Source organism: Chlamydotis macqueenii, chromosome 24 (genome assembly GCF_036417535.1).
Source record: "Chlamydotis macqueenii isolate bChlMac1 chromosome 24, bChlMac1.mat, whole genome shotgun sequence".
Taxonomy (NCBI): Eukaryota; Metazoa; Chordata; class Aves; order Otidiformes; family Otididae; genus Chlamydotis; species Chlamydotis macqueenii.
Window position 1 is genome coordinate 6,536,434 of NC_141579.1, and position 22,772 is coordinate 6,559,205.

General features: G+C 55.4%; 1 protein-coding gene across 5 annotated transcripts in view; it reads left to right on the forward strand.

Moving 5' to 3' along the window:
- SIK3 (SIK family kinase 3) overlaps positions 1 to 22,772 on the forward strand; it is a 72,167-nt gene that overhangs the window by 13,571 nt on the left and 35,824 nt on the right. For 4 of the 5 annotated variants that reach the window (XM_086766128.1, XM_086766129.1, XM_086766135.1 and 1 more), the window contains exon 2: positions 22,581 to 22,697. In XM_086766128.1, coding sequence (XP_086622254.1) covers positions 22,581 to 22,697 — 117 coding nt within the window. Of the gene's footprint in view, positions 1 to 114; positions 227 to 22,580; positions 22,698 to 22,772 lie in introns of those variants that run through there. The other variant, XM_086766134.1, reaches the window with a different exon arrangement.

The following is a 22,772-nucleotide window of genomic DNA, read 5'->3' on the forward strand; positions in this document are numbered from 1 at the left end:
GCGCAGTGCTTGGTGGGCAGCCTCTCTGTCTTCCCTGGAGAGAGCAAATGGCTGAAGGACTCTGCGAAGGTGCAGCACGAGGCTGTGACAGAGCTCGCATTTCTATTTGATCTATTCTTTTTTATTTCAGAGTATAATTCAGGCTTCTAGATCCGCTGCTTCTGTAACCTGGGAGTGGAAGGAATCTGGAACAGTGCAGAGCTTCCTAGGCTCTCGCAATGTTAGTGTGAGTACAAGTGACCAGCACGATGATTTCAGACGTCAGCAGCTCATTTTCTAGGAGGCGATTAGCTGCCAGCTTTTGAGTAACGCCTCAGAGGAAGGTGCGTAACGTAAGCGTGAGCTTGCTTGTTGGCGTGGATGCAAGTCAGCCTTTGACTCACGGGCTCCGTGAGGGACCTTTCTAGTGCCTTTGGGGTCAGACTGCCTGCGCCTCCCTTCCGTCTCACCTTGGAAGGTTTCTGGTTGTCTGGGGCTGCGTGTGGACACGTTGAGAGCCTCAGCCCGAGAAGTGATTTTGGTAAGAGTGCTAGCCAAAGCTCCTGTAAGCCCTTACAGATCCACATAGGCTGGCATTTCATCTTTCAGCAAGCTGCCTTGCGCACCCGCGATGCACTCTGGATCCACGTTGGATAAAAAGAACGTTAGAAGTCAGAAGTCTAATCTGACTGAAGTCAGAAGTCATTGGGGAAATACTCTGAAACCACTAACCTGCTTTTGGAGAACTTGTCCTTTGCTTCGCCTGTCTGTGGAAGGAATTTTCTACGGAGAGTCGTTGCTGCAAGTGATAATACAAAGGATGGGTCAGAGCCAGGATCACAGGAAACTTCTTAGGCGGGTAGTAGCTGCGAGCGCGGCTCGGCCACGGCAGTGCGTTCAGCCGGAGCACTTGGACCAGTTGCCGAGGCTTGCTGGTCTGGGGGCACATGGATCTCTGCAGCGGGTTTTGGTCGTCTGTACCTTTTCACATTGCCAGTTGCGTGGGCCAATAATTGCACGGAAGTGTTGCGGTACTTCTTGAAGATGAAGTTCATCCAGAAAATACTTGCCTTTTTCAACACCTTTCTTTCTTTCCCTACCATTGGTAGTAAAAGTGCTAAAACCTCAATTAATTCTAAAGCTCCCAAACTTGGATATTTGAGGGCTTAAAGTGAACCTATCCTTGCAGCACTCCTTGGTTTGTGTCTTGCTCTGACAGAGGCAGGGTTCCCTGTGTAGTGTCCAGCTCGCTTGTGTTTTACAGGACTTGAATGACAAGAGCTATGTTTTGCAGAGGTTTGGTGTCAAGAATGTGTGTTGTAAGCGGAAAGAATTTTGAGCGTGTACCTATGCTTGGAGTGAGATGAGTTCAGTGCAACAGTTTGGCTCCGGTCTGAAGTCTGACTTTTTCCATACGGATAGAACGCGTGCGTAAGGAGAGCTCTAGGGCAGCTCTGTCGAGGCTGGTTAGCTGTCGGCCCTGGGAGCTGATGCTCGTCTCTGTTCCATAAATGAAATTTTATAAGCTCGTAGTTGCAGCTGACGATTTCCAGTCACAGGCAGCCTTGTACCTGTGCTGCGCTCCGCCTGGCCCGTGCCGCTCCGCTGAAGGTGTTAGCGCTAGGGCGGATTGCTGGCGGGCCCTGTGAGGCCGCGGCCGTACCTCCGACAGCGGGCTGTGCAGGGCCGCGAGGGAGGTGGTCCGACGGGAAAGGTGCGTATTGCAGCCATAAATGTTTTATCAGGGCAGTGGCCCGTGACGCTCGGTGTCCAAGCTGGTCAGCCGTGCGGTTGGTTTTTCTGGAGAGCCGCAGATTATCCCAAGAGCTTTGTACAGCTGCTTTTGTAGCTTGTATAGCTGCTTTGGGCAGCAGAGTCACCCTGACAGCGGAGTAGGGGGACGGAAGGGACCCTGCAGAGATGCTCTGTTTTCCTTCTATCCTGACTGGACACGAGGGCATGCTGAGCCGCTGCTGATCCGCCGTTTCCCTTTGTGGCTAGGTAACGACTTATTTTCAGTTAAGCTGCTTTGGTCTCTAGCGTATTCAAATTCCCGTAGGTAGTGGAGCCATGGACTTGAAAACTTTGAGAGGCAAAGCTACTTATTGTTGGTAAGCTCCACAATCCCTGAGCTTTTTGTTGTGTTCGTCTTAGAGTCACAGAAGGGTTTGGGTTGGAAGGGGCCGTTAAAGGCCGCCCAGTCCAAGGAGCAGGGACATCTCCAACCAGATCAGGTCGCTCAGAGCCCTGCCCAGTCTTGCCAATTTTCCGTTCTCTCCGTTTCCTTCCTTGTAAACTAGACTGGAGGAAATGTGCTGAAGACATACATCATCCTGATAGGAAGAATACATCCGGTGGCCAGCGTGGCGGGTAATTTCGTTACCGTAGTAGCCACGGGGACCCTTCCTTAGCGGCGCCTTTGGGCGCTGACAGCATGCTGCACAGTTACCTCCGAGACGAGCAGCTTTCTCCAAAGCGAACGGAGACCTACGTAGTTCCAGACTTGGTCAGCCACTGCAGCGTGCCCCTACAGCTTGCAGAGCTGGGGGAAGCGGCAGAGCAGCTGGGGACGATCTCGAAGTATAGGAGTGTCGCTAACTGCAAGGGTGGAAAAAGTAAAGGATTTCTTTGACTTACAGATTTTTCAAAGTCAGTATTTCAGAGGTTATTTGAAAGGCCAAAGATTAGACTTAAAAACAGAGAAGCAGCTGACTTTTTGCCAAGTGGTTGAGCCGCAGGACGCGTGCAGGAAGCAGGCGTTTGACAGCAGGATCGTGAGCGATGCCTGCGTGCTGGTCGGACACAGGTCTGGTTGGCATTGAGAAGCTTGGACTGGAGAGAGATGTAACTAGGGGCGCAGGGCGGGTGGAGTTTCATCCAGGTATTTTGACTTGAATCTTAAAACTTGATAGGTAGGGCAGTATTTCTGAATGTACCAGTTTTTCCTCTTGTTTGTTTATTTAAAAGCTGGCTTTTAAGGGTTTCCTCTCCTTTCTCCAGTCTCCTTAAGCAAAATACTGTTGTATGGCTTTGCTTTGCTGCAAGGAGAAAAACTGAATTACTTCTGCTCTTAAACAGCTTGACCCTTTTCTTCCGCATCCTGCTCTCACAGGAGGAGCAAATACGCAGGGCAGACGAGCGTGTTCCCCTCGGAGCTTGCACGTGGCTCGTTAGCTGCACGTGAGGTCGTTCGTCATGGGTGGACGCTGGTACCCGGTAGGTGAGTGGAAGGGAGGTGGGAAGTGGCATTTGCTGCCGTACCAGAGATGGGCCGTCTCCTCCAGCCTTGGGGCAACCGTGACCGGAGCTCCTGAGAGTGCCCTGATCAGTGAGCTCCGGGCTAATGAGGGAGGGGATGCTCTCCCTCTCGTGTTGAAACCAGGGTGCTGTGTAGGAAGGAACGTAAGATTTGTATCATCAAAGCCAAAGCATGAGGGAACATGATTTTGCAGCCCCGTGAGGAGGGAACTCCCCTGGGAGGGGATAGGCCTCGCTTTCCAGCTGCGCTCCAGGGACTGTTTGCGTGTTTGGTGTTGAGAACTGCTGGATAAAGCGCCGCCAGAGTGGCAGTCTCACCGAGCAGCCAGCGAGTTTCTGGGGAATAACCGGAGGGCGTGCTGGGCTGGCTAACTGCTTCACCGCTGCTGGGGCTTGCTGCGCCTGACTTGTCTCCTCGGCCTGCTGTTTGTAGGACGGGGACAACCGAAGGTGGAAGGGTCATGTGGTGTGTTAGACAGCTCTTACCAGGAGATGAGGTAGTCCGCAGCAGCTACGAGCTGACGAAGGACCGGTTTTGTTTAGGTCTCACAATTAAGAGCCTTCCTTTCACTTCTAACTGACTGCTGAAGAGACAGTAACGTGAAAGCCAGCGAGGTAGGAAGCGTGGTTTCCAGTAAATCTTAAACCTCCAGGAGCTGATCAGAATCCTGGGGCGGGGGGAATCCTGCTGTGTAATTATAAGTCAAGAAACCGCAAAGGAGAGGCACGACTCAGAATATCTTGTAATTTTTCCAGGCGTTGGTTGTAGAAGGTGGGACAGGTGAGCGGGTCGATCACTCGGTGAGGTGTGCAGAGCTGACTGCCTGCTGGCTGTCAGGAGCAGAAGCTGCGAGGGCGTTGCTGCGTAGAACAAGCCTAGTCCTGTAACGTTTTGTTTAGATAAAAGATACGAGGACCATTCAGCAGTAACCTGCAGTTACGTGAAAGCGCTCACGCGCTTAATGAACCTGTGCTGTCTGGCTGCCTGGCCGGGCAGTTCAGCGGGTGAGGCCGTGCTGAGGCAGAGCGTGGCGCGTTGCCCGACGGCGGTGGGCTGCGTCACGGTGAAGGCGCACGTGCGCGGGTTCTTGGGGCATGAGCTTTGTTTCTGAAGCGTTGTTTCAGCTCGCTTTGAGACGGAGGCTCCGTGCGGCAGCGAGGGCGCAACGGATTCTTGCGCTGAACCGGCAGGCGCTGGCTGCTGGCCAGGCTGGTTGGTCCTTGCTCTGCGCAGGAAGACCTCTTCTGATGGAGACTCTCATCCTCGGCAGGTGCTCCGTAGTTGGGCACTGGCTGGGCCACCAGCAGGCTGTTGGGCAGGGACGTTGTTTTGGTTCGAGGCATCGGCTTCATCAGTGGCGGGATGAGTGTTTTCCTAGCAAATACCCATCGAGAAGAGTGTCGGCTCACGCGAAAGAGGAAGGGTCTGAGCTTGATATAACCAGATCTGTTGGCTCCAAGACTTCTCAGAAACGAATTTTGTGACTGAGCTAGAGGCTAATTACAGCAATATGTCTGCTGGCATTCGGTAACGAACCGGAATATCTTTGGATGTAGCCATATGCTCCCTTCAGCGCGTTGCTTCTCGACAGACCTGAACGCCACTGAGGAGGGGTTTGGGAGGGTGTGTGGCACGGGAGAGGCGCCAGCTCACCTCCTGGCGGGATGAATTTTGCTGCCTGCCTTCCAGACTCCCTGCAGAACGGCGCTGCAGAGCTGGGCCTGTGTAAGGAGGTGGGCTGCTGCGCGCTGTTACGTCTTGGGTCGTTGGATGCGATGGGATCGTAAAATCGAGCTGGAACGGGTGACTCAAACTCATTATGTAACCCCTGGTAAAGAACGGGCCGCGTGCAGGATCGCTGTGGTGCTTCAGGTTGGGAAATGAATTTCTGTAAACAGCCACTGAAAAACCTCTGGTCTGTCACGGTGTATCCGCGCTTCTTGAGTATAGCTCCGGAGGCCCGGCACGCGTGTAGTGCAGAGTTCATGCTGGTTTCAACCAGGACTCGCATTGTTCTCTTTTTCTCTCCTTAGGCAAAGAGCTCCAGCACTTCAGCAAACCCTCTGTCAGCTCTCTGAGACAGGGAATTTCTCGTAACGCTTGCAGGAGCGTGTGTCTGCCACCACGGTTGCGTGTCTCTGGATGCAGTAGGAGTGGGATGGAGCTGAAAACCCGCCTCATGTACCGTCCGCTTCCAGATTCGCTGACGGGGAGGCGGCCCTGCTGCGCAAAGCCTTCTTACGTTTGAGGTGGTTTAGGTCTTGCTTCGTGCTTTTTATGACTCTTACCTGGTTGTTTTGCACCGCAGCGGAGAAGTTATCGATGCTGTTCATCCTCCTTTCCTGCACCTCTGCGGTGATGTACGGCTGAGGCAGGGATGAGTAATGCTTTTGAAAGAAGCGGTACTCTAACCTTTTCTGCTGGATGCGTAGAGCGAACATTTTAATCTCTAGATTTTCCGTTGCATTGGGATGACTGTACATTCCTAGCAAATGATTCATTTGATTAACATAACTTTTCTATGAACCAAAATATCTCTTCAGACCCTCGGAGCAAAAGGGATCTGAGGCGCAAGCCCAGATGCGCCGTCGAACGCTCTGTTTGTGTCTCGCCCGGCTGAGCGCTGTGTACAAACAGGTTGGAGTGTAAGGCTGTCCTTTTCTCCCCCTACCAAGCGCACTCAGTTCCCTCGCATTCCATTTCGGTGACGTTGGGAGGCTTTTTTCTTCCTTTTTCCCCAGAGGGACTGAGCAGAACTGTTTACCCGCAGCCAGCCAGCTTCCCCTCGGACAGCCGAGAGCGAGAGTTCTCAAGTGCAGTGAGGTGAACGTGAGAGGGGAAGGAGAGCGTGACCAGAGAGAGTGCGTAGAAGCCATGATGTTTGGTCCTTGCCTTTCGAGGTGCTGCGCTGACGCACATTTTGCTCCGACAGCTGTTCTGTCAGCCCTTGGTTTGCGTCTCCAAACGCTATGCTAAGCACGCGGGCCGGTTCTGGGTTTAGCTGTGAGACTGAGCTTAGAGACTGTGCAACTGCTTGTGGGAATTTGTGTCTGCTGAGTTTGCGTTTGCTGCGGCTTGGTTTTGTCCCTGGAAAGCTGTTCCCGGGACAGCGGTGCAGCTTGTGAAACGTGCTACCCAGAAACGAGGCAGGTTCCGTACCAGCAGGCACGGCTCCGTCTGGCAGCTGCCGGTGTCGGAGCCCGCGTGGCAGCGGTACGGCTGTGAGAGGCTGAAGGTTCGCGGGGAGATAATTCCAGGCTGCTCCTCGCGCCTCGTTAGTGTTGGGTTTTTTCTCGGTGGTCTTTCTTTTGCAGCTCCCCAGGACCCAGGCCGTTTGTGGCGTATGAGCAACCTGATCCGGTTGGAGATGTCCCTGCTCCTCGCAGGGGGTCGGGCTGATGACCTTTAACGGAGCCTTCCACCCAAACCGCTCTGGGACTCTGTGATCCGATGGTGCAGCTAATTGCTTTCTAGCCAGGTTGCACAGCCTGACCTCCGAGCCTGACGACTGTGTCTGGGTGTGAGGAGAGGAATGTGGCGCGTGAGGGGTGAAGCTGTAGTCTGTAAGAAAGCTGTTTTTGTAGAGCCTTGCTGACAGGAGTGACTTACTCCTAGCAGGCCTGTGGTTTCTCTAGAAGGTGCAGGTGCTGGCCCTAGCCCACTGTAGTTACCTCACATGTCACTGTTATTTGTTCTCTAAGAGTCTACCACATTCCGTAACCAGGGAAAAGGTCTTGTTTTCCCTCGGGCAGCTGCTGGATTTAAGGAATTTTTGGTACGTGCTGGAATAGAAACTCATTTTCACGTTGTACCTGAAGCACAGGAAGTCAGGCTGGTGCAACCGAAGCTCGTTTCTGGAGGGACAGGCAAAGTTGTCCTGCGCCGCACAGTCTCAGTTTCCGCTGACTGATTTGAAAGCGGTTGGCTTACGCTGACGGCTCCGGTGTGGGTGCTCTGAGCTGGACGCTGCCCGAGCGGACGGCTCGCTGCGTACTGCCTGGCTGCGCTTCGGTTTGGTGCCAGCCAGGGAGCTTTGCTGGGGAAAAGGTTTCTCGAGCTGTTCACGGCTGCTCTTGAGTCTCTTTGGCCTTGGGCGGGTTGGCGTCCTGGCCTGCGCGTCCTGCTGCTCCGCGGAATTCTGCTGGGATGGAGCTGAAATAAGCCCAAGGTCTGTTTTAGCGCTATCTCTTCATCTCAGCTGGTCAGGGTTTCGATGTGTTGTTGGACACCTCTAGAGGATGAGAGGTGAACCAGTCCGCGCGGAAATAAATTTGTTGGGATTTGTGGAGGTAGGGGGCGGATGGGGAGGACTGCGGAGGGAGGGAAGGCATAGTGTCTTGCTTGGAGGCTTCTTCACTAGCTGGGACACTTCTCAGGATGCTCTCTCTCTTCCCGAGAAGAGATGCTGGGGCTGAAATGCAAACTGGCTGGGTTATCTGGTTTCTGGCATCGAGGGCAGCGATGATCGTTAGCCTCAGCAGTCGTGCAGTCGGTAAATAAGCTTTTTTACATCTGCATTTGAAGAGAGAGCAAATAATAATCGGGTTGTGAGGCAGGGCCTGTATTTTCTTGCTGGCAGAGTTGAACAGACATCTCATTTATCTGCTTCTGGTCAGATACGTCCCTGGAGAGCAAGGTCATTGCAAATGATACAGACGAGTGAATAGGGAGATCAGAAACGTGGTCTGCAGTTCCTGCAGGCTCGCTGCTCTTGCCCCTCCTGTGCCGAGGGAGGCTGCGTGTACGTCACGGTGCCTTACGTAAGGATCTGTGACGTGACAGCTCCCGCCGTTGCGTGGGTCCTGTGGGCCCTGTGGAGCTGGCTCGGTGTGTGCTCGGCAGAGAGCTACGCAGCGCTTCTGCGCGACCCCGCAGCCTCGTGGAAGCAGCCCGGATTACGGAACCTTTAGGCAGCTCTAGGTTTCTTTTTGTTTCTTTTCTTTTCCTCCCTTTAACGTCACCATTTTCCCTGGCGTCACAGCTGTTGCAGGCATCTTGGACTTTTGCTGCACGCTGGGTTAAAAACTCGAGAGCAGAAGAGCACAGTCGACTTGTACGTTAGCTGCCTACGGCCAAGTACGCAATATTTGGGTGAAATGTTGGGATCAGGTGTGGGTACGCAAGGTACGGTGTCTGGATCGCCGCACTTTTTCCACGCTTTATTGTCCGACTGCCATAAATGTCTTGCCCAAGACTAGTAAATTGCTTCTGAAGTCAACTCCCTGCCTCCTTTGATCACACATTCAGAAAGAGCAATGCGTTTTGGAAATAGCTTGGCCGACGTGCGTGTCGCCAAACAGGCAGGATTACAAAACCGCGGGACTCGATGCAGAAGAACGTTGTTCAGCTGTAGAATACGGCCCTGTAAATAAAAACAGATCTAAGTCCAATTGTGCAAAGTCTCAAGTTTGTTAAGACCAGACTCTGCTGACCTTTTTTTGTGATTGACCCAAAGCTTTCCAAGTCGGTTAGAGTGCTGGAAAATGGATCGACGCGAGCCGATGTCGAACCTGCTTTCTGCGCTGGTTCTCCGTCCGAGTCCCGTCCAAGGTGCAGGGGAGCGGTGCTCCTTCGACCAAGGCTCCGCTTCCCTCGTGTGCTGCGCTTTCTGAAATCGCCCCGCAGACAGACTTTGCCTGCCTGACGTCATCTGCCTTCCTGGCCGTGCCGGGACGCGGGTGCCTCTTCCCGTGCGGAGCCTGAAGTGACCGCGGAAAGGTTAGACGCGTCTCCTGGGAGCTGCCGTGCGCCAGGGCTGCGGAGGCTCCGCTGCTTCACAGATGAAACACGAAAGCTTTTTTCCCTCTTCCCCTCAGAACCGTGCGCACGTGGGCACGCGAAACCCAGTTCCTCGCAGCACTCTTGCTGCAGGCTGGCGAGGGAGAGGTTTTCTTTCTCCCTGGGGTCGCAGGGTGGCGCGGGCTGTGTCAGTACGCTGCGGGGGACAGACGGGGTGTGCTCTGCTGGGTGGGCCCTGCTTGCAGAAGACAGCGGGACAGACCGAGACCTTTATTTGAAGGAGGCGGCTGCGGTGGTGGTGGCCTGCTCCTGTGCCATGTATGGTACCTTTCTGTGCTGCCATTTCCAGCTGAGAGGTTTTTTTAAGAAAAGTCTTGCAAGGAAATCAAATCCTGCCTTGACAGCCTGTCTGTCTAATCTTCGGGAAGTGCAGATGTGCATCTTGGAACAATTTACTCCTGGTCGTGTTTAGGGCTGCCAGAGTGGCTGCTTATTCCCACATGTGGAGCATGCTTTCAGGAGGTAATTTAACCAAATGGAGTGCCACTTCCAATTTTTCAGGCTTCCAGTTTGGGAGCCAAAACTGTTCTCCTGGCTCCAGCTTGCCCACCCTGGCTGTATCGGTTCCCACAAGGTCTGCCAAGTTTGCAGAGAGCCTTCCCTGGTCCCCTTCCCCATCTGAGGAGGGAAAAATCCCGCGGCCGAGAGTGGCTTCAACTTTGGTGGGACGTGAAGCGAGGGCAGGGGCCGGCAAGCGTCGTGCCTCAGGGCCGCACGAGGCAGGCAGCCCACCCGCGAGCAGACAGGGTTCGGTGGATGAGCCGAGCTAACCCGCGGCGTCGCTGTTCCTGAGGTTCCGGAGGTTGTGCGATCTTCCAGCTGTGCCTTCTGCTTTTGCCAGGGCTGGTTGAGTTTGTTCTGGAAGAGCAGCCCGGCTGCATGAGAGTGTCCACAAACGCCCTCGTGCGCTGGGATGTGCGCTGCAGAGGGAAGCTGGGCGCTCCTGGCCGGTGCTGGACGTTTGCAAGAGCTGGGAAACGCTGAAATGGAGGGCTGCTGTGTTCTGCGATGCGCAGCTACGCGTGGAAGGGAGCGATGGAACCGGTGCGCTGAGTCACCTCCTCGAAGACGCGGCCGTTTCTTGGGCGTTTGCGGAGATTGCCACCCGCCTTTTCTTCTGTGTTGCGCTCGGCGGTTCCTCCGGTTCCACGCACTCGCCCTCTGACCGCTGTGCTCCGTGCCTCAGGAGCAGCTCAAACACCCAAACCCAGACACCGAGGCAGTGTATTGCAGACTGGTTTTAAGACCCCCAAACGGATCTGTGGATTGGCTTTATTTGTTTGGGTTTTGTTTTCGCGCAGTTTCTGCAGGAATGAAGGAGGCTTTGTGCTCTGCCGGGCCCCGCGTTTCCCGCGCACAAGGAGAGGCATTGAGCGGGTTCCAGGCTGCGGCTTTGCTTCCACGTGCCCCGGCTGCGTTTACCTGCATTCAGTGCGTGCCTCTGACTCACTGTTTACTCTTCAGTATTTCAACATTCCCTAGAAATTAAATCTTTTAAGAACATTATTCTTCACACCAAGTGCTCGCAGAAGCCCAGTTGCAGTGCCCACGCTCGTGTGTCGGCTGCTGCCTTACTCCCTCGGAACAGGCTTTACGGTGGCACAGCGAGCGGCAGCCGCAATTAGAATGTCAGTGCTACGGCGCTGAAGTCTGCTTTCAAAATAGCAATGTCTCCGGGCTCCCGAAATACTCCCTTGGCCCTTGCTTTAAGTTTTGTCACGCTTGTGAGGACAGCGCGGGTGCTGAGGGCAGAAACCTCCCCAAAGCTCTCCGGACACGCGCGCCCTCGGTTGCCGCCAGTCTCCCGCTTCGCCAGCCGAAGCCGCCGGCTTGCTGGGGCACAGCAAGGTGTGTAATTTGTAGAGATGGAGCGGCAGCGATAAGACAGTGACACCCGTTGCTGCTTGCGATTTCGGGCTCCCTGCCACGTACTGTCACCAACCTGGGGGTGTAACGGCTGCGTGCGGTATTCGGAAGGCGGCGGGATGCTTGGGTGTTCAGCGTGAGGCTCCGGATTTCTCCTGTCCTTGCCCGAGTTGACTCCTCTGAGGGCTGTGTTGTGCTCCAGCTTGCACGGAAAGGTGAATCATGAGCACGAGATCTGACTCCCCGCTCGCTGTGATGGTTTGGTTCTCTCTCACAAGAGCGCGGGTGATGATGCTGCCCCTGGTCTGCCGGTAAAGCTGGCAACGAAATCTGCACCCTGTCCCTCGCGATACCCCTCGATCCGGGCTCGTTCCTCTCTGCAGACCACGGCTTACCAGCCGTGGGGAGGACCCTCAGCTCGTCCACCTTCCGAAGGGGCAAACACGCATCCTGAGGGCTCTCGCTGCCGCGTGAGCGGTGTGAAGAGGTGCTGCGTGCAGTAGGACTTGCGGGGTGCTTGAGGACGGGAGATTTGCAGCGGCGCCCTTCATCTCCAAGGCTCCTTCCCCCGCGCTGAAGGAGCAATGCGCATCCGGCGCGGGTGGAAGCACGCCGACCCGCCTGGGAGCTGGTTTCCTCGGGTGGCTTCGCAGGCTGCTCTTGCTGCACGGCGGCTGTCCGGCTGGGTGCCCCTTTGCTCGGACCGTGCGGTACCGCGCTTCCCGAGAGGCTGCTGCTGTTTCGTGTGTTGGCTTTGAAGGAGGTTTCCAGCTCCCGGAGCGGGTTATCTGTGGGTTTAGGTCATTTCTCCTGACAAAGGAAATCAGATCCCATGGTTGGACGCGGCTCGTAGGCTTCTCGAGCGTTGTAACTTGGTTCTATGCCGAAGTGAAAGGTGATTCTTTAGCAAGCTGTCTGTGCAGTCACTGCTGTGGAAGGATCTTCTGTCAAGCTTGCTTTGTTAGGAAACAAATCAAAATTTTTGGCTAATCTTTCTGTTTGTGTTTTCTGGGGTAAAGTAAGCTTCCTAAAACTCCAAGAGGCAGGGACTGTGTTCTGAGATCGCTGACGGCTCTCGGTGGAAGTGACTGCAGGGGTGTTTTTGTCCTCAGCGAGCCATGAGCTTCTCACTCGTTGAGAGTGAGGAGATTTCTGACTTGACTCAGGCATTCCCCCTCTGACCCTTCGGTGGAAATACTGCTGCAGAACACCGGTTTGTTTTCAGCCACACTTGATGGTTGAACATAACTTGCCAGCCTGGCGTTTCCGTTTGTGCTTTGCTAAAGCCGCAGAGGCTCTCATTCTCAGCAGCGTCCCCAGGAAGGTCCCGTGCGGGGCAGGGTGACCGACGGTGACGGAGGAGCGCGGCGCCAGGCAGGCGGCTCCCCGCGCGCGCCGCTTTACGGGCAGCCGCTCCGCCACGCTGCAGAGATGCCGCTGTCACCGGGTTGAGGTTTTAAGGTCGCTAGCGTTAATTTATCTAGTAAACGTCTCTGAGTCGGTGCAAATAATGGGAAGTAGGTGGGACGGGGGCACGGGAGGCGGCTTCCCTGAAATCTGTGGTACTAGCGCCGGCACGATTTGGTTTGCTTCCGCTGCCAGGCGTGCGCAAGACTAGGGTGAGGAAGGGGCTCACCGTTGCTTGGATCTTTTAATCTTGTTCGTTGAGGGTTAACGTGTTGAAGGCTGCATTCCTTCCAGTTTCGCTTTTGGCTTCTCTTCCTAAAAGTTTCCACTTCATTTCATCACAGTTTTGGAGTGAGGGGTGGTGGTACTCTGGACCCTTTGCTTGCTGAGCCTGAAAATGTTCTTTTGTGCGACTGAGGGGACGGAGGCAGCCACGGTGGTTTGCAGGCCCAGGGGAGCGTGGCTCAGATCTGCCTGATGAGAGCGTTACCCCTCCCTAAATCAGCACACAGAGGGATTTTTAATTAACTGAAGGAGTGGAGGTAGTGAGTGGAGGCAACGGCTTTGAGAAGATCGCTTCCTTCTGTACTCTTGCGACAGCGATGAAAACTCTGACATTTTAGACCTGAAAATTTGTGTTGCGTTGGTTGGATTGTTTCTGTGCTTTTTGGAGCCAAATGCAGGCTCAAGTTGCTAGGTTTTGCAGGCGCGTAGTAAACACGGTATTGGCGGAGACGTCTTTGAGAGGGAAACCTTTTGAAGGCTGTCCCAAGCGAGTGCGTGGAGCTGCGGCAGAGGTGCGCGTGAATACCGGACTCTTCTGAGCCTAACGACTGTGTCAGCCTTGTTCCAAAAATGCTTTGGGCACATCCCTTGGGATTCTGCCGCACGAGCTGATAACCTGATCCGGAGAAGCCTTTGCCACGCTGCAACGTGAGCAACCTTTCTGTGATTCAGGCTTTAGCTGGCTCGGGTGCTTCGGCAGCTGTTGAAGTCCAGCCTGTAGATGTTTGGGGCTGTTCTTGGGGGAGGAAGAGGATGAGGGGCGTGGAGAAAAACAGAGATGTAACATCTGGCAGGGAAGGTAAGAAATGCGTAGCCTTCACGGTGCTGCTTATCTTCAGATTCTGCCCGTTCCCCAGAGGCAGGCATCTCCTCCGGACTGCTCTGTGCTCGTTTGCTGGTGGCACTGGCACTCCACAACCGCCTGCCTTCCTCACAAAGAGGAGGGCTGCTCCCAGAGTGAACGTTTATGGGCAGAAGTTGCCCAGATTAACGCAGGTGTCGGCTGGGTTGGCCGCCACTGGGAAGACATTAGTCCTGTCTGCTAGTACGGTCTTGCAGAGCCGTGGATGTTCACCATAAACGCGCTGTACGCTGCCCTCGGTGTTGGGAACACGATCGCGTGGAGGGGCCTGGGAGCGCGCCTCTCTGGAGGTGCCCGCTGCCTGCCGCGTTCCGTGCCGAGCCGCAGGAAAGCGCCGTTTGCAAGGCGTCCTGTGACGGGGCCGCCGCTTCTTTGTTCCCATGGAAACTGCCATCTCATCGTGGCAAACGTGTAAAGGCTGCCGCTGGAAACGCGGGGTCTAAACGTCGCTGAATGCGGCATCTGGGTCGGGCGTTTGGCTTATCTTTATGTAAGACGCTTGTGGGGAGAGTTGAGAATCACTAGGTGCCGGCTCCTGGGCGGAGAGCGTTCGGCGTTCTCGCCGGCGCCGCGGGAGCAGAGCCAGCTGCAGACGCTTTGGGAAGCGCTGGACGTTCCCTGGGGACAAGTTTTTACCGTTTCCCCGTCCCTGTGTTGCAGCAATTTCACAGCCCAGGCCCCTGTTCCTAGAGCCGCCTTTTTCACCCGGGAGCTGTTGTGCTGCTGAGAACGACTGCTCAGAACATAACTGGGTATTCCGAATGGCCTGCGTGCTGGCGCTGCCGAGGACCTGGCCTCCTCCCCGGAATGTGGGCATAACTGGGCGCAATAGCTCCACGTGGAGCCTCCGCCGCTCCGGCTGCGGCGAGGCCGCGGCAGCGGGCCGCTGAGGGTGAGCGAAAGGGATTGTTATACGGGATGACAGATTCCTCTGGAGGCTGTTGCTGTTTGCAGAAGGGAAGCCAAGACATCGGCGCTTAATATCTTCCAGAAGTCCTCTGCGTTAACCCTTACGGAACCTCGGGAAGTAAAGGGAACGCCGGTGCAAAGGCTCCCCGTGGCTCTGCGCGCGCTGTGCTGCGGCGCCGGTTGGTTTTCCTGGTTGCAGCTTACGGCTTGCGCTGGCCAGAGGGTTTCTTGCCAAACCAGAGCCGCTTCTGCTGCGTGCGTGTTGCTCTTGTTAAAAATCAGCCGGCTGCTCTCTACTTGTTGGGAGACCCGTTGCTGAGCACCGGGTACGTGTTTCTGACGTGAGTGGGGTTAAGGTGTTCCCTCTTCTCGTCGGAGACATCTCCACCCGAGGAGTGCTCCTTGCCTTACAAGTGTTTCTTAAAAACACTCAAAACCAGAAGTACCTCGTGTTTCTGAACGCTGCAGTTGGTGCACGCCGCCTGCTAACTTTCCTTACTGCCGAGCTTTTGGTTTTTAATACTTCACTCCGCTTGCATTCCAACCAGAGCCTTGTTTCACGCTGTGTACCCCCCTGAAATGCACCGTTTCCCTCGTCCCTTGCGTTTTCAGGTCAAGACTGAATTAGAGTAAGATGACAATCCCGCAGAACTTTCAGTAACGCTTCAAAAACCTGCTTCCTCTTGTATTCTAGCGGCTTTCTAAAGACTTCCCATTGATATCTGAGCCAGGTCTTTCCCTAAGAACCCAGAAGGTAGGCTGTGTCTCGTTCCCCCCCGCTCTCAGATGAGGTCTCTGCGTTGCAGCGAGCACGGCTGGGTTTCGCAGCAGGCGGACCTGCGGCCGCTGCCGTACGGCATTCCTGATGCGCAGCCTGCTGTGACGAATTTCTTCCTGCCTGCGACTGCATTTCCAAAACTCTGCTGCTAAGCAACTCGTTCCCAGAGCCCAGCGTTGCTCAAAGGCAGCGCCAGCGAGCAAGAGGCTCGTACGCGTTCCTGCGGCTCGGCCGGCCGCAGGCGGGAGCAGTGGCGGTGTAAGGAGCGGGCTGGTTGGGGGACAGGTGATCCTGCACGCGTGGTGGACTCCGGCCACCGAAATGAGCTGAGCGCGTTGGTCGGCGTGCTCGCTGCTTCAGCTGCCGCTTGGTTCTGCGCGAAGCCACGGGAAATGGGTTGCGAATCAAGAGTTTGCGCTGGGGCTTTGCGCGATGCTCTTACGTCGGTGTGATACGTGTTAATAAAGCTTTGCTGGTTGGCCACGCTCGGGCTTTTCAGTTTTCGCAATGCTGGTTGTTTGAGGGCTGCTTCCCATCCTAAGGTGGCAGCCCCCAGAGAGATTAGGGGTCAGCTGTCGGAGTGGTGGTCAGTTGCCCTGTACAGCTCCAGTCTCCTGTCATAGTATTGCCGGACGGGTATTCAAGGTGTTGGGAAAGGGAATCTTGTTTTTATGGAATGCCTGGGCTGCTGGGACGGAGGGCAGGGGCGGAGTAACCGTCAAAGGTGTTCACGGGTTTAAATGTCCAAAAGAAACAGTTGATGGCCTCAGTTCTAGATCCTGCAACACACTTCTCCATATTGGTTTCATTTTCTTATCCCTTCACCGGGCTTTCCAGAGAGGTTGTGGGGCAGGATCGAGTTAAGTAACGCTGCATTTGAAGAAAGACCGCGCCAGCGTTGAGCGGCAGCGTGGAAGCCGTGTCTTCAACCCAGTGCCGGTCGGCATCGCTCTGGGTGTCGTTCCTGCGAGCCAGGGAGACCCCAGCGCCTAAGAGCAGCCCGCTCTTCTCAGGAGTGCTCTGGTTTTCCTGGTATTGTGGCCTGCGGCGCTGCGCCGGATGTCACCGGGGGTGTCTGACCCGTGTGTCAGGCTGCTCTCCCTCGCTCCCCCTCAGACGCTCAGCTCTTTCCATCGCTGCCGAGATGCGAAGCTGCTTTGTGCTTCCCCTCCTACGCCGCTCTACGTGCGCGGGAAGTACGGCAGGTAAAGGCGAGAGCATCTGTGTTGCCGTCTCCTTCTCTCAGACCTTTCCTCCATTCCCCCCTCGGTTTAAAACGCGGTCGGTGCCGCGTCCTGATGGCCAGCGCTGTGCGGCTGCGGCCCGACCTTGCCGCTCACGTGCTTTTGGACAGAAGTTCAGCTGCTAATTGCTTCATGGGGAGAGGGCGATGGAGAAAGTGTGAATGCAGCGCCCCGAGACGGAGCATAACCTGTACTGAAAGGGGACGGAGGTGGGCAAGCCTCCTCCCGGGTTGTGATTCACTTCTTGGCTTCTCCTGCGTGCAGGCTGCCGGCAGGCCGAGCTGTAGCGTAAGCGGGAGCCCGCTCAGGCCTAAGCAGAAAAGCTGCGGTCGCATCTCACTGGACCTGAGCCGCTACGGGGTAGTCGAGCTTACGTGACCAGGATCTGCTTTTTCACACCGCGTTTGACTAGTTAACCGCTTTACATCAATTTAAAGGTGCCTCTGTAAGGTCTAACAAAGCCTATTCAAAACCGGTTTTAATTAGCAAGCGCAGTCTTTGTGTAGTAAGTGCCAAGATTGCTTTTAATTTGTGTAGAAGCCGTGGAGGTAGTGCTGCAGACTGTCAGCAGATCGTACGGCCGAGCCGCAGCAGCGTTCAGGGCTGGATTTCCCTTCCCTTTGCTCCAGCAAACCCAGGCTTTTTTTTTCCCTTAGGCTTAAGCTAACTTGTAATCCTGGTTCTTAGATAGTCTGCATTTACGGCCAAGGCAATCTCATAAGCTGGCGTTTGGCTTTTTGCGCCTGCTCTCTGTGGATGGACATGTGGACGTGTTTCAGCGCAGCAGTACCGGCATCGCTGTCGGCTGGTGTTCCTGGATGGGGTTTGGGGTTCTCTCCTCCAGTAGGAGAAATAAATAATTTTCCACACCGCCTCTAATTCACGGTTCTGACTCCCGTGAAGTTCTTCGGCTTGCATCTGTTAAGCGTTACAGTCCTTTTCTCCGGCTTCTGAAGGAAAAACAAATTGCTGGCACAAACGTCCGCCGAAGCTGTGGAGCTGGATCCATTTCCTCCTCTTGTTACGGAGCGCGAAGTAAAAAGAGGTCAGTGGTAGTGTAAACGGTACGGGGTACGCCTGGTGGAATTTGGAAGAGCCAGGAGTAGCGTGGATGTACCATACTGGCTTTTGTTTGAACTGGTGAGGTGTGGCTGGCTCGAGCCGCGTTTGCTAAAACCCGCTCTGCTGTGGGTTCAGTCGAGCGTGGTCTCTTGCTGCGGCTGCGGAAGAAGAGGGAGCAGTGGCCGGGACCGGGAGGTTCAGCGTCCGTCCAGGACTCAGCACAGCTTCTGGAAATCCTGCCCCTAAGAAGGATCAAGTTTGGAGGGAGACGTGGCATAGCTTGAGGGATTCCTGCGCTTAAGCTGCGGGTGGCTGACCTCCGCGGCTGCGGTTCGGTCCTCAGGTTGAGGTTTGGTGAGCCTGGAGCCCGGGTAGCGCGCTGAGCCGCCGGCGGGTTCTACGGATTGTGTGCTGATGCCGTACCACCTCGACGGGCTCCTAGAGGGTGTTGTGGGCGAGTTCCTCCGGCTGCAAGCGGATTTGGACGTCTTGCCTTTTCTTAGAACGCCATCAGTCTTTGCCTCACCTCGCGCAGGACAGACGTCGCCGCATCGATTCTGAAGAGGGATGTGGACGAGGTGATAGCTTCCTTCCTGAGCAAACGCTGCTTTTCTCCGTGCAGCTTGGTCCCCCGTTTCCTGCTCTCCGTTGCTGCCAGCGTTTGCATTTGTGCCACCTCCGAAAGCAGCGATTTGCTGCAGAACGGCCTAGTTTTGTCTGCTGCGTCGCTTTTAGTTAGGCGGACGCTGCTACTTGGTTGATTCCGAGGAGGATCTGCCTCTCCCTTGTCCGTGAGCTTGTCAGGAGAAGTCTCGCCGGTTCGGTAAGAAGCTGTTGTCCGGGTATACAGAATGCTGGTTAGAGCGCATCTTTTTTTGTCGAGCATTTTCTTGGGACCAGAAATTGTACAAATTGCCTGTTTGAGGCTCCAGAGAGCTCACAAGCGGGCTTGTGATGACAGCTTGCCGGAAAAACGCGTGCCTCCGCCATCCGGCCGGCCGTACGGAGAGGCGACGTTGCTCTGGAGTGACATCTGTCAAACCGCGCTCCCGAAATGAGGCGTGACCTGCGGAGGCCTGGAGTTCAGGGTTTCTTTGCGTCGCAGACGTGTGTCCGTATGCCAGCAAAGTGCCTCTGCACGTCGCGAGTACGCCTGTTGCCTTCTGTGTGTGCTGCTTGTCTGCGCTGCAGACTCAGACTTGGACGGCTCTAACGTGGGGAGAACGGCGATGGCGGAGCCAGATCTGTGGCGCGGGGCCCCTGATCGCACCCGGTTTGCAAACGTTGAGGTCGTTCATTTGTGGCCGCAGCTTTGCGTGTGGCGGTGCTCTGCCCGCTGCCCTCACGGAGAAATGGGGACCGAGTTGCATGGAGATGTTAATCCACAGCAGAACGCATCCAGTGAGCGCTTACTGAGGGTTTTCCAGGAGGAATGGGGAGTGGGAGGACTCAGAACAATTCCAGGAAGTGTTTCTCCCAAATAAGCACGTTGACTTTTCTCAGTGCAGTGGGGTGCAGTGAAAGCAACTTGCTGGTTTGGGCTGAAGCGTGGCTTCTGGCCCTCTTGACTTCCGTGTGATGTGGCGGGACGCGCTGGGGTTTTGTTGGTTTTTTTAGCAACTCAGCATTTCTTCCAAGTAACAACTTCAAATGACTAGTGTAAGTTTTGCTTGGATCCCAGAAGGTAAAAATGAAATGTTTAGAAGAGGAGGGAACATTTTGTTGATTGGTAGCAGCGTGCATGCTCCAGGCTTGGCGTATCTCCTACTGCTCGTAAGCTTCGTTAACTGGTGATAAAAGAAGAGTTTCTTTTCCAGACTCATTTTTTTTAGTAGTATTCCATTGTTTAAGAAGTTAGATCACGGCTTGCTTCCCCTTCTAATTGCGCTTTATTTGATGGCGTTTGGTCTGCGCTCTCCTCTCCTTTTTACCTGGGATTTGTAAGCACGAGGGAACGTGCTCGACGTTGGCGTTGGGGGTTTTCAGTGTTTTGTGAAACCAGCTGCAAACGGTTCTTTTGGCGTGAGTAATATTGCAGAGCTGGAGTCCCGGCAGGGCCGGAAACTTCGCCCGAAAGCTGCGGGCTCGTGTGCGTAACCTGCGTCGGCAGCTTGAGGATGGAGCAAAGCCCAGGAGGAGGAGGGCGTGCGGCTGCAGGGGCCCTGTCCTGCTCCGGAGGCTCAGGCAGGGAGACGTTCCCGATGGAAGGGAGCTGCGCCTAGCAGGCCTGAATGCGTTGTGGCCGCTTCCCTGCGACCCAGTTGTAGGGGAAGTCAGGCTGACTGGTGTGACTGGAGGACTTCAGCCGGTCGTCTTCTGCTGAAATCCTGAATCATCTTCCAAGGGAGGGGGAATATGAGGCAGAAACCAATGTGGTCTGTTCTGGAAAGCCTTTAAACCACCCCTTCCCTCTGGAAGAAAGCAATCCTGTGAAACAAACCAAAGAGCAGATCTCTGGAAGGAGCCAAAGGGAGTCCCTCCCCAAAGCGCCGGGGAGGCGCAGCCCCCCACCCTGAACTCCCTGCGCCTTCCCTTCTGCCGCGCGCGCGGAGGGGATTTCCTACTTCCACCCTCGCTCATGAGGAAGCTCTGAATTTCCTGAAACCGGAGCGCAAAGTGGTTTCCCCAGGCTTTTTAAGGAGACTTTTACCTTTTATGTTATGTCGCTTGGTGGAGGCAGTTGAGTGGAATGAAAACGTTTTGAAGAAACCTCCTCAGAAACGCCAGGTCTCTCCTCCTCGTGGCTTTTGAGGAGGGGTTTGGGTTTGCCCAAGGGCCACCCGTTTGGCCCAGCTCGCAAGCAGATCCTTCACGAGACGACGTCTTCGGGCTGGTGCTTGCATCCCGTTGCTGCCGCCTCAGGTACCGTGTGTCTGGTGGGCGCGGAGTTCCAGGGCGTCACGCGTCACGCGCGCAGCGTGGCAGGGTGAGCGGCGTGGGGCCGGCCGGCAGGGAGATGGCAGCCGGTTCTCCCTGCCCCGTGCTGTCGGAGAGGAAAACCAGAGCGGCGCGGTTCTGTTTGCTCTGGCTCTGCCGACCAAATGCTCTGCATACCTTCAGCTTGGCCAGGAGAGCGTCAGCTCAAGGCAAATAATTAAGCTGGGAAATGAGACTTCCTTAGTCTCATACGGAGCAGGGAAGAAGTAGGGAGCTTAGGAATGCTCCAGATCTGTGCATTTTCATCTGGATGTCGGTGCCTGAAAGTGACTCGTGTCTCCTGGTAGACATCTCGGCTTCGCTCTTTGCGGAAGCTTCTCTTAGCTTCTTAAAAATATATATATATTGGTTTGAGCTTTACAAAAGCCCGTCCTTGCAGGGAAAAGCCTTGGTGAAAGGCGTGTATTGAGTGCTCTTCAAGCCCCTTCTGGCTCTCTTCACTTTCCCCGTCCGCTCCTGAGCGTTGTCCTTGAAACTGTGCGGTGCGGGGCCACAGGGACCAGAGCAAACGCAACGCGCGCCTCTCGCCTGCCTGCTGCGCCCAGCCCGGGACGGCAGTGGCTCGTCACCCCGTTAATCACCGCTGGTTAGCGCTCGGCGGCGGCGCCCAGCGGGGCCCGGTTCTGCCGTTTCACCTTGCGTTTTGGCCCCAACCCCGCTCCTGCCAGCGGCTTCCAGTGCCAGGTGCCAGCCCTGGCCGCCTGTCAGCTGCTGTTCCTGTAGGAAGCGTGCTCGGTGACTTCGAGGGCTGGAATCCTTCCTCTGCGCCGAGTTCAAGGTTTCAAATGAAAGGAGCAGCTTATTGTACTCGCTGCCTTTTCAGGATTCTGCTGCGTTCCACTTGCATGCAGGGCAGTTATTCCCCTGGCAAGGATTTTGTCGTAAAATAGTACGCTTAATTTTCACCCGTTTCAGATTGTTCCCTTAAAGATCCTTTGTGTTTGTTTGTTTTTCTCCAAACAGCACCGTGGCCGTTAGAGGGTCGTTGAGCGTTGCACCTGGGGTTTGGCACCGGAGGAGCAGGACACGTGTTCGGCATCGTGTGCCGCTATGGTTTTGTCCGCGGCCGCGGCACGCCTCTGTGTGCGGAGCACTCGTCCTCGTCCCTCGCGAGCGCCGGGTCTGTTACCAGCCGCGCGTTTCTGTAGCTGGGCTGCGGCTCCTGTGTCAGATCTTCCCGGCCGTGCCTCGTCAGCGGTTTTTACCGCAGCGCCGCTTCGCATGCCCTTCCCCGTGCCTTTGCATGATTCTGCAGGCCTCCTCGGCAGAAGCTTGGTAAATTGGAGAGGGGATTGGTAACAGCGGTTCCTTTCCCACGGAGGTGCCGTTGCCAGGCGAGAGAACTTGCTGTGGGTGATGGTGACTCGGCCCACAAATGGGAGTTCGGCTGGCGTATAGCGTAGCTGCTTGCTCGTCTCTGGGTGGGGAGGAAGGTCCTTATGAGCTCAAGGCTGAAACTGGGTTCGGAAGCAGCAGCGCAGACGCTCCCCTGCAGTAAGCGTGGCCTTTGCGCTCAGCCGCATGCTCCAGCGAGGTGTCGTGCCGGCTGAGAGCGCTGTCCTTTCTCTCCTTCTAAACCAGGCCTGGGGAAAAGATTCCTTATTATCTGCGTGCGGGTGGAACAAATGGCTTTGTTAGAGCGGAGGCACTTTCAGCACAGAGGTGCCTCCTGTTTGGAGCGTGCCGGCTTTGCTGTCCGCGCCCAGAAGAGCCAGGAGCCGCTCGGGCAAGGTGGAGGGAGGAGAAGCGAGGAAGTCTTCGCGGCTGCGGAGCAGCTGACTGGAAGCACTTAGGCTTGTTTAAACTGCGTCAGCGTAGTGTTACAGAGCACTTCTGCTTTAAAATGGATAAATAAATACCTCGATTGTGAGGAGCCTGACCGCCCTCGTCCCGTTTCCATCCCTGCTCGTATTTATCAGCCCTGTTACAGTGAGACGGTGTGTGGATAGTGCGACAGAGTCCCTTCCTCCGCGTGCGGCCGGATTTCAGTCCCCGCAAGCCGTTCCCCTCTGCGTGGCTAGCTGGCAACCTCTCCATCCGCTCGCTGCCGCCGTGCCGAGGCACTGCGGCTCTCGGACCAGCGTCTGTGTTCATCCTCCAGACAGCAGGGTCTTCTGGGCAGTGTTCGTTTTTAAAGTGCTGTTCCTGATGTGCGATTGGGTCAGTAACCTCTTCCGTTTCCCCTCCTGCTAGGTTGCTATAAAGATAATTGACAAGACGCAGCTGGACGAAGAGAACCTGAAGAAGATATTTAGAGAAGTTCAGATCATGAAGATGCTGTGCCACCCACATATCATCAGGTTGTACCAGGTAGGAGCGCGCGGCAGCGGGGTTTCCATCCCTCTGCACTATGGCTTTACGCGGCGTAGTGGTGCTTTCTCTAGG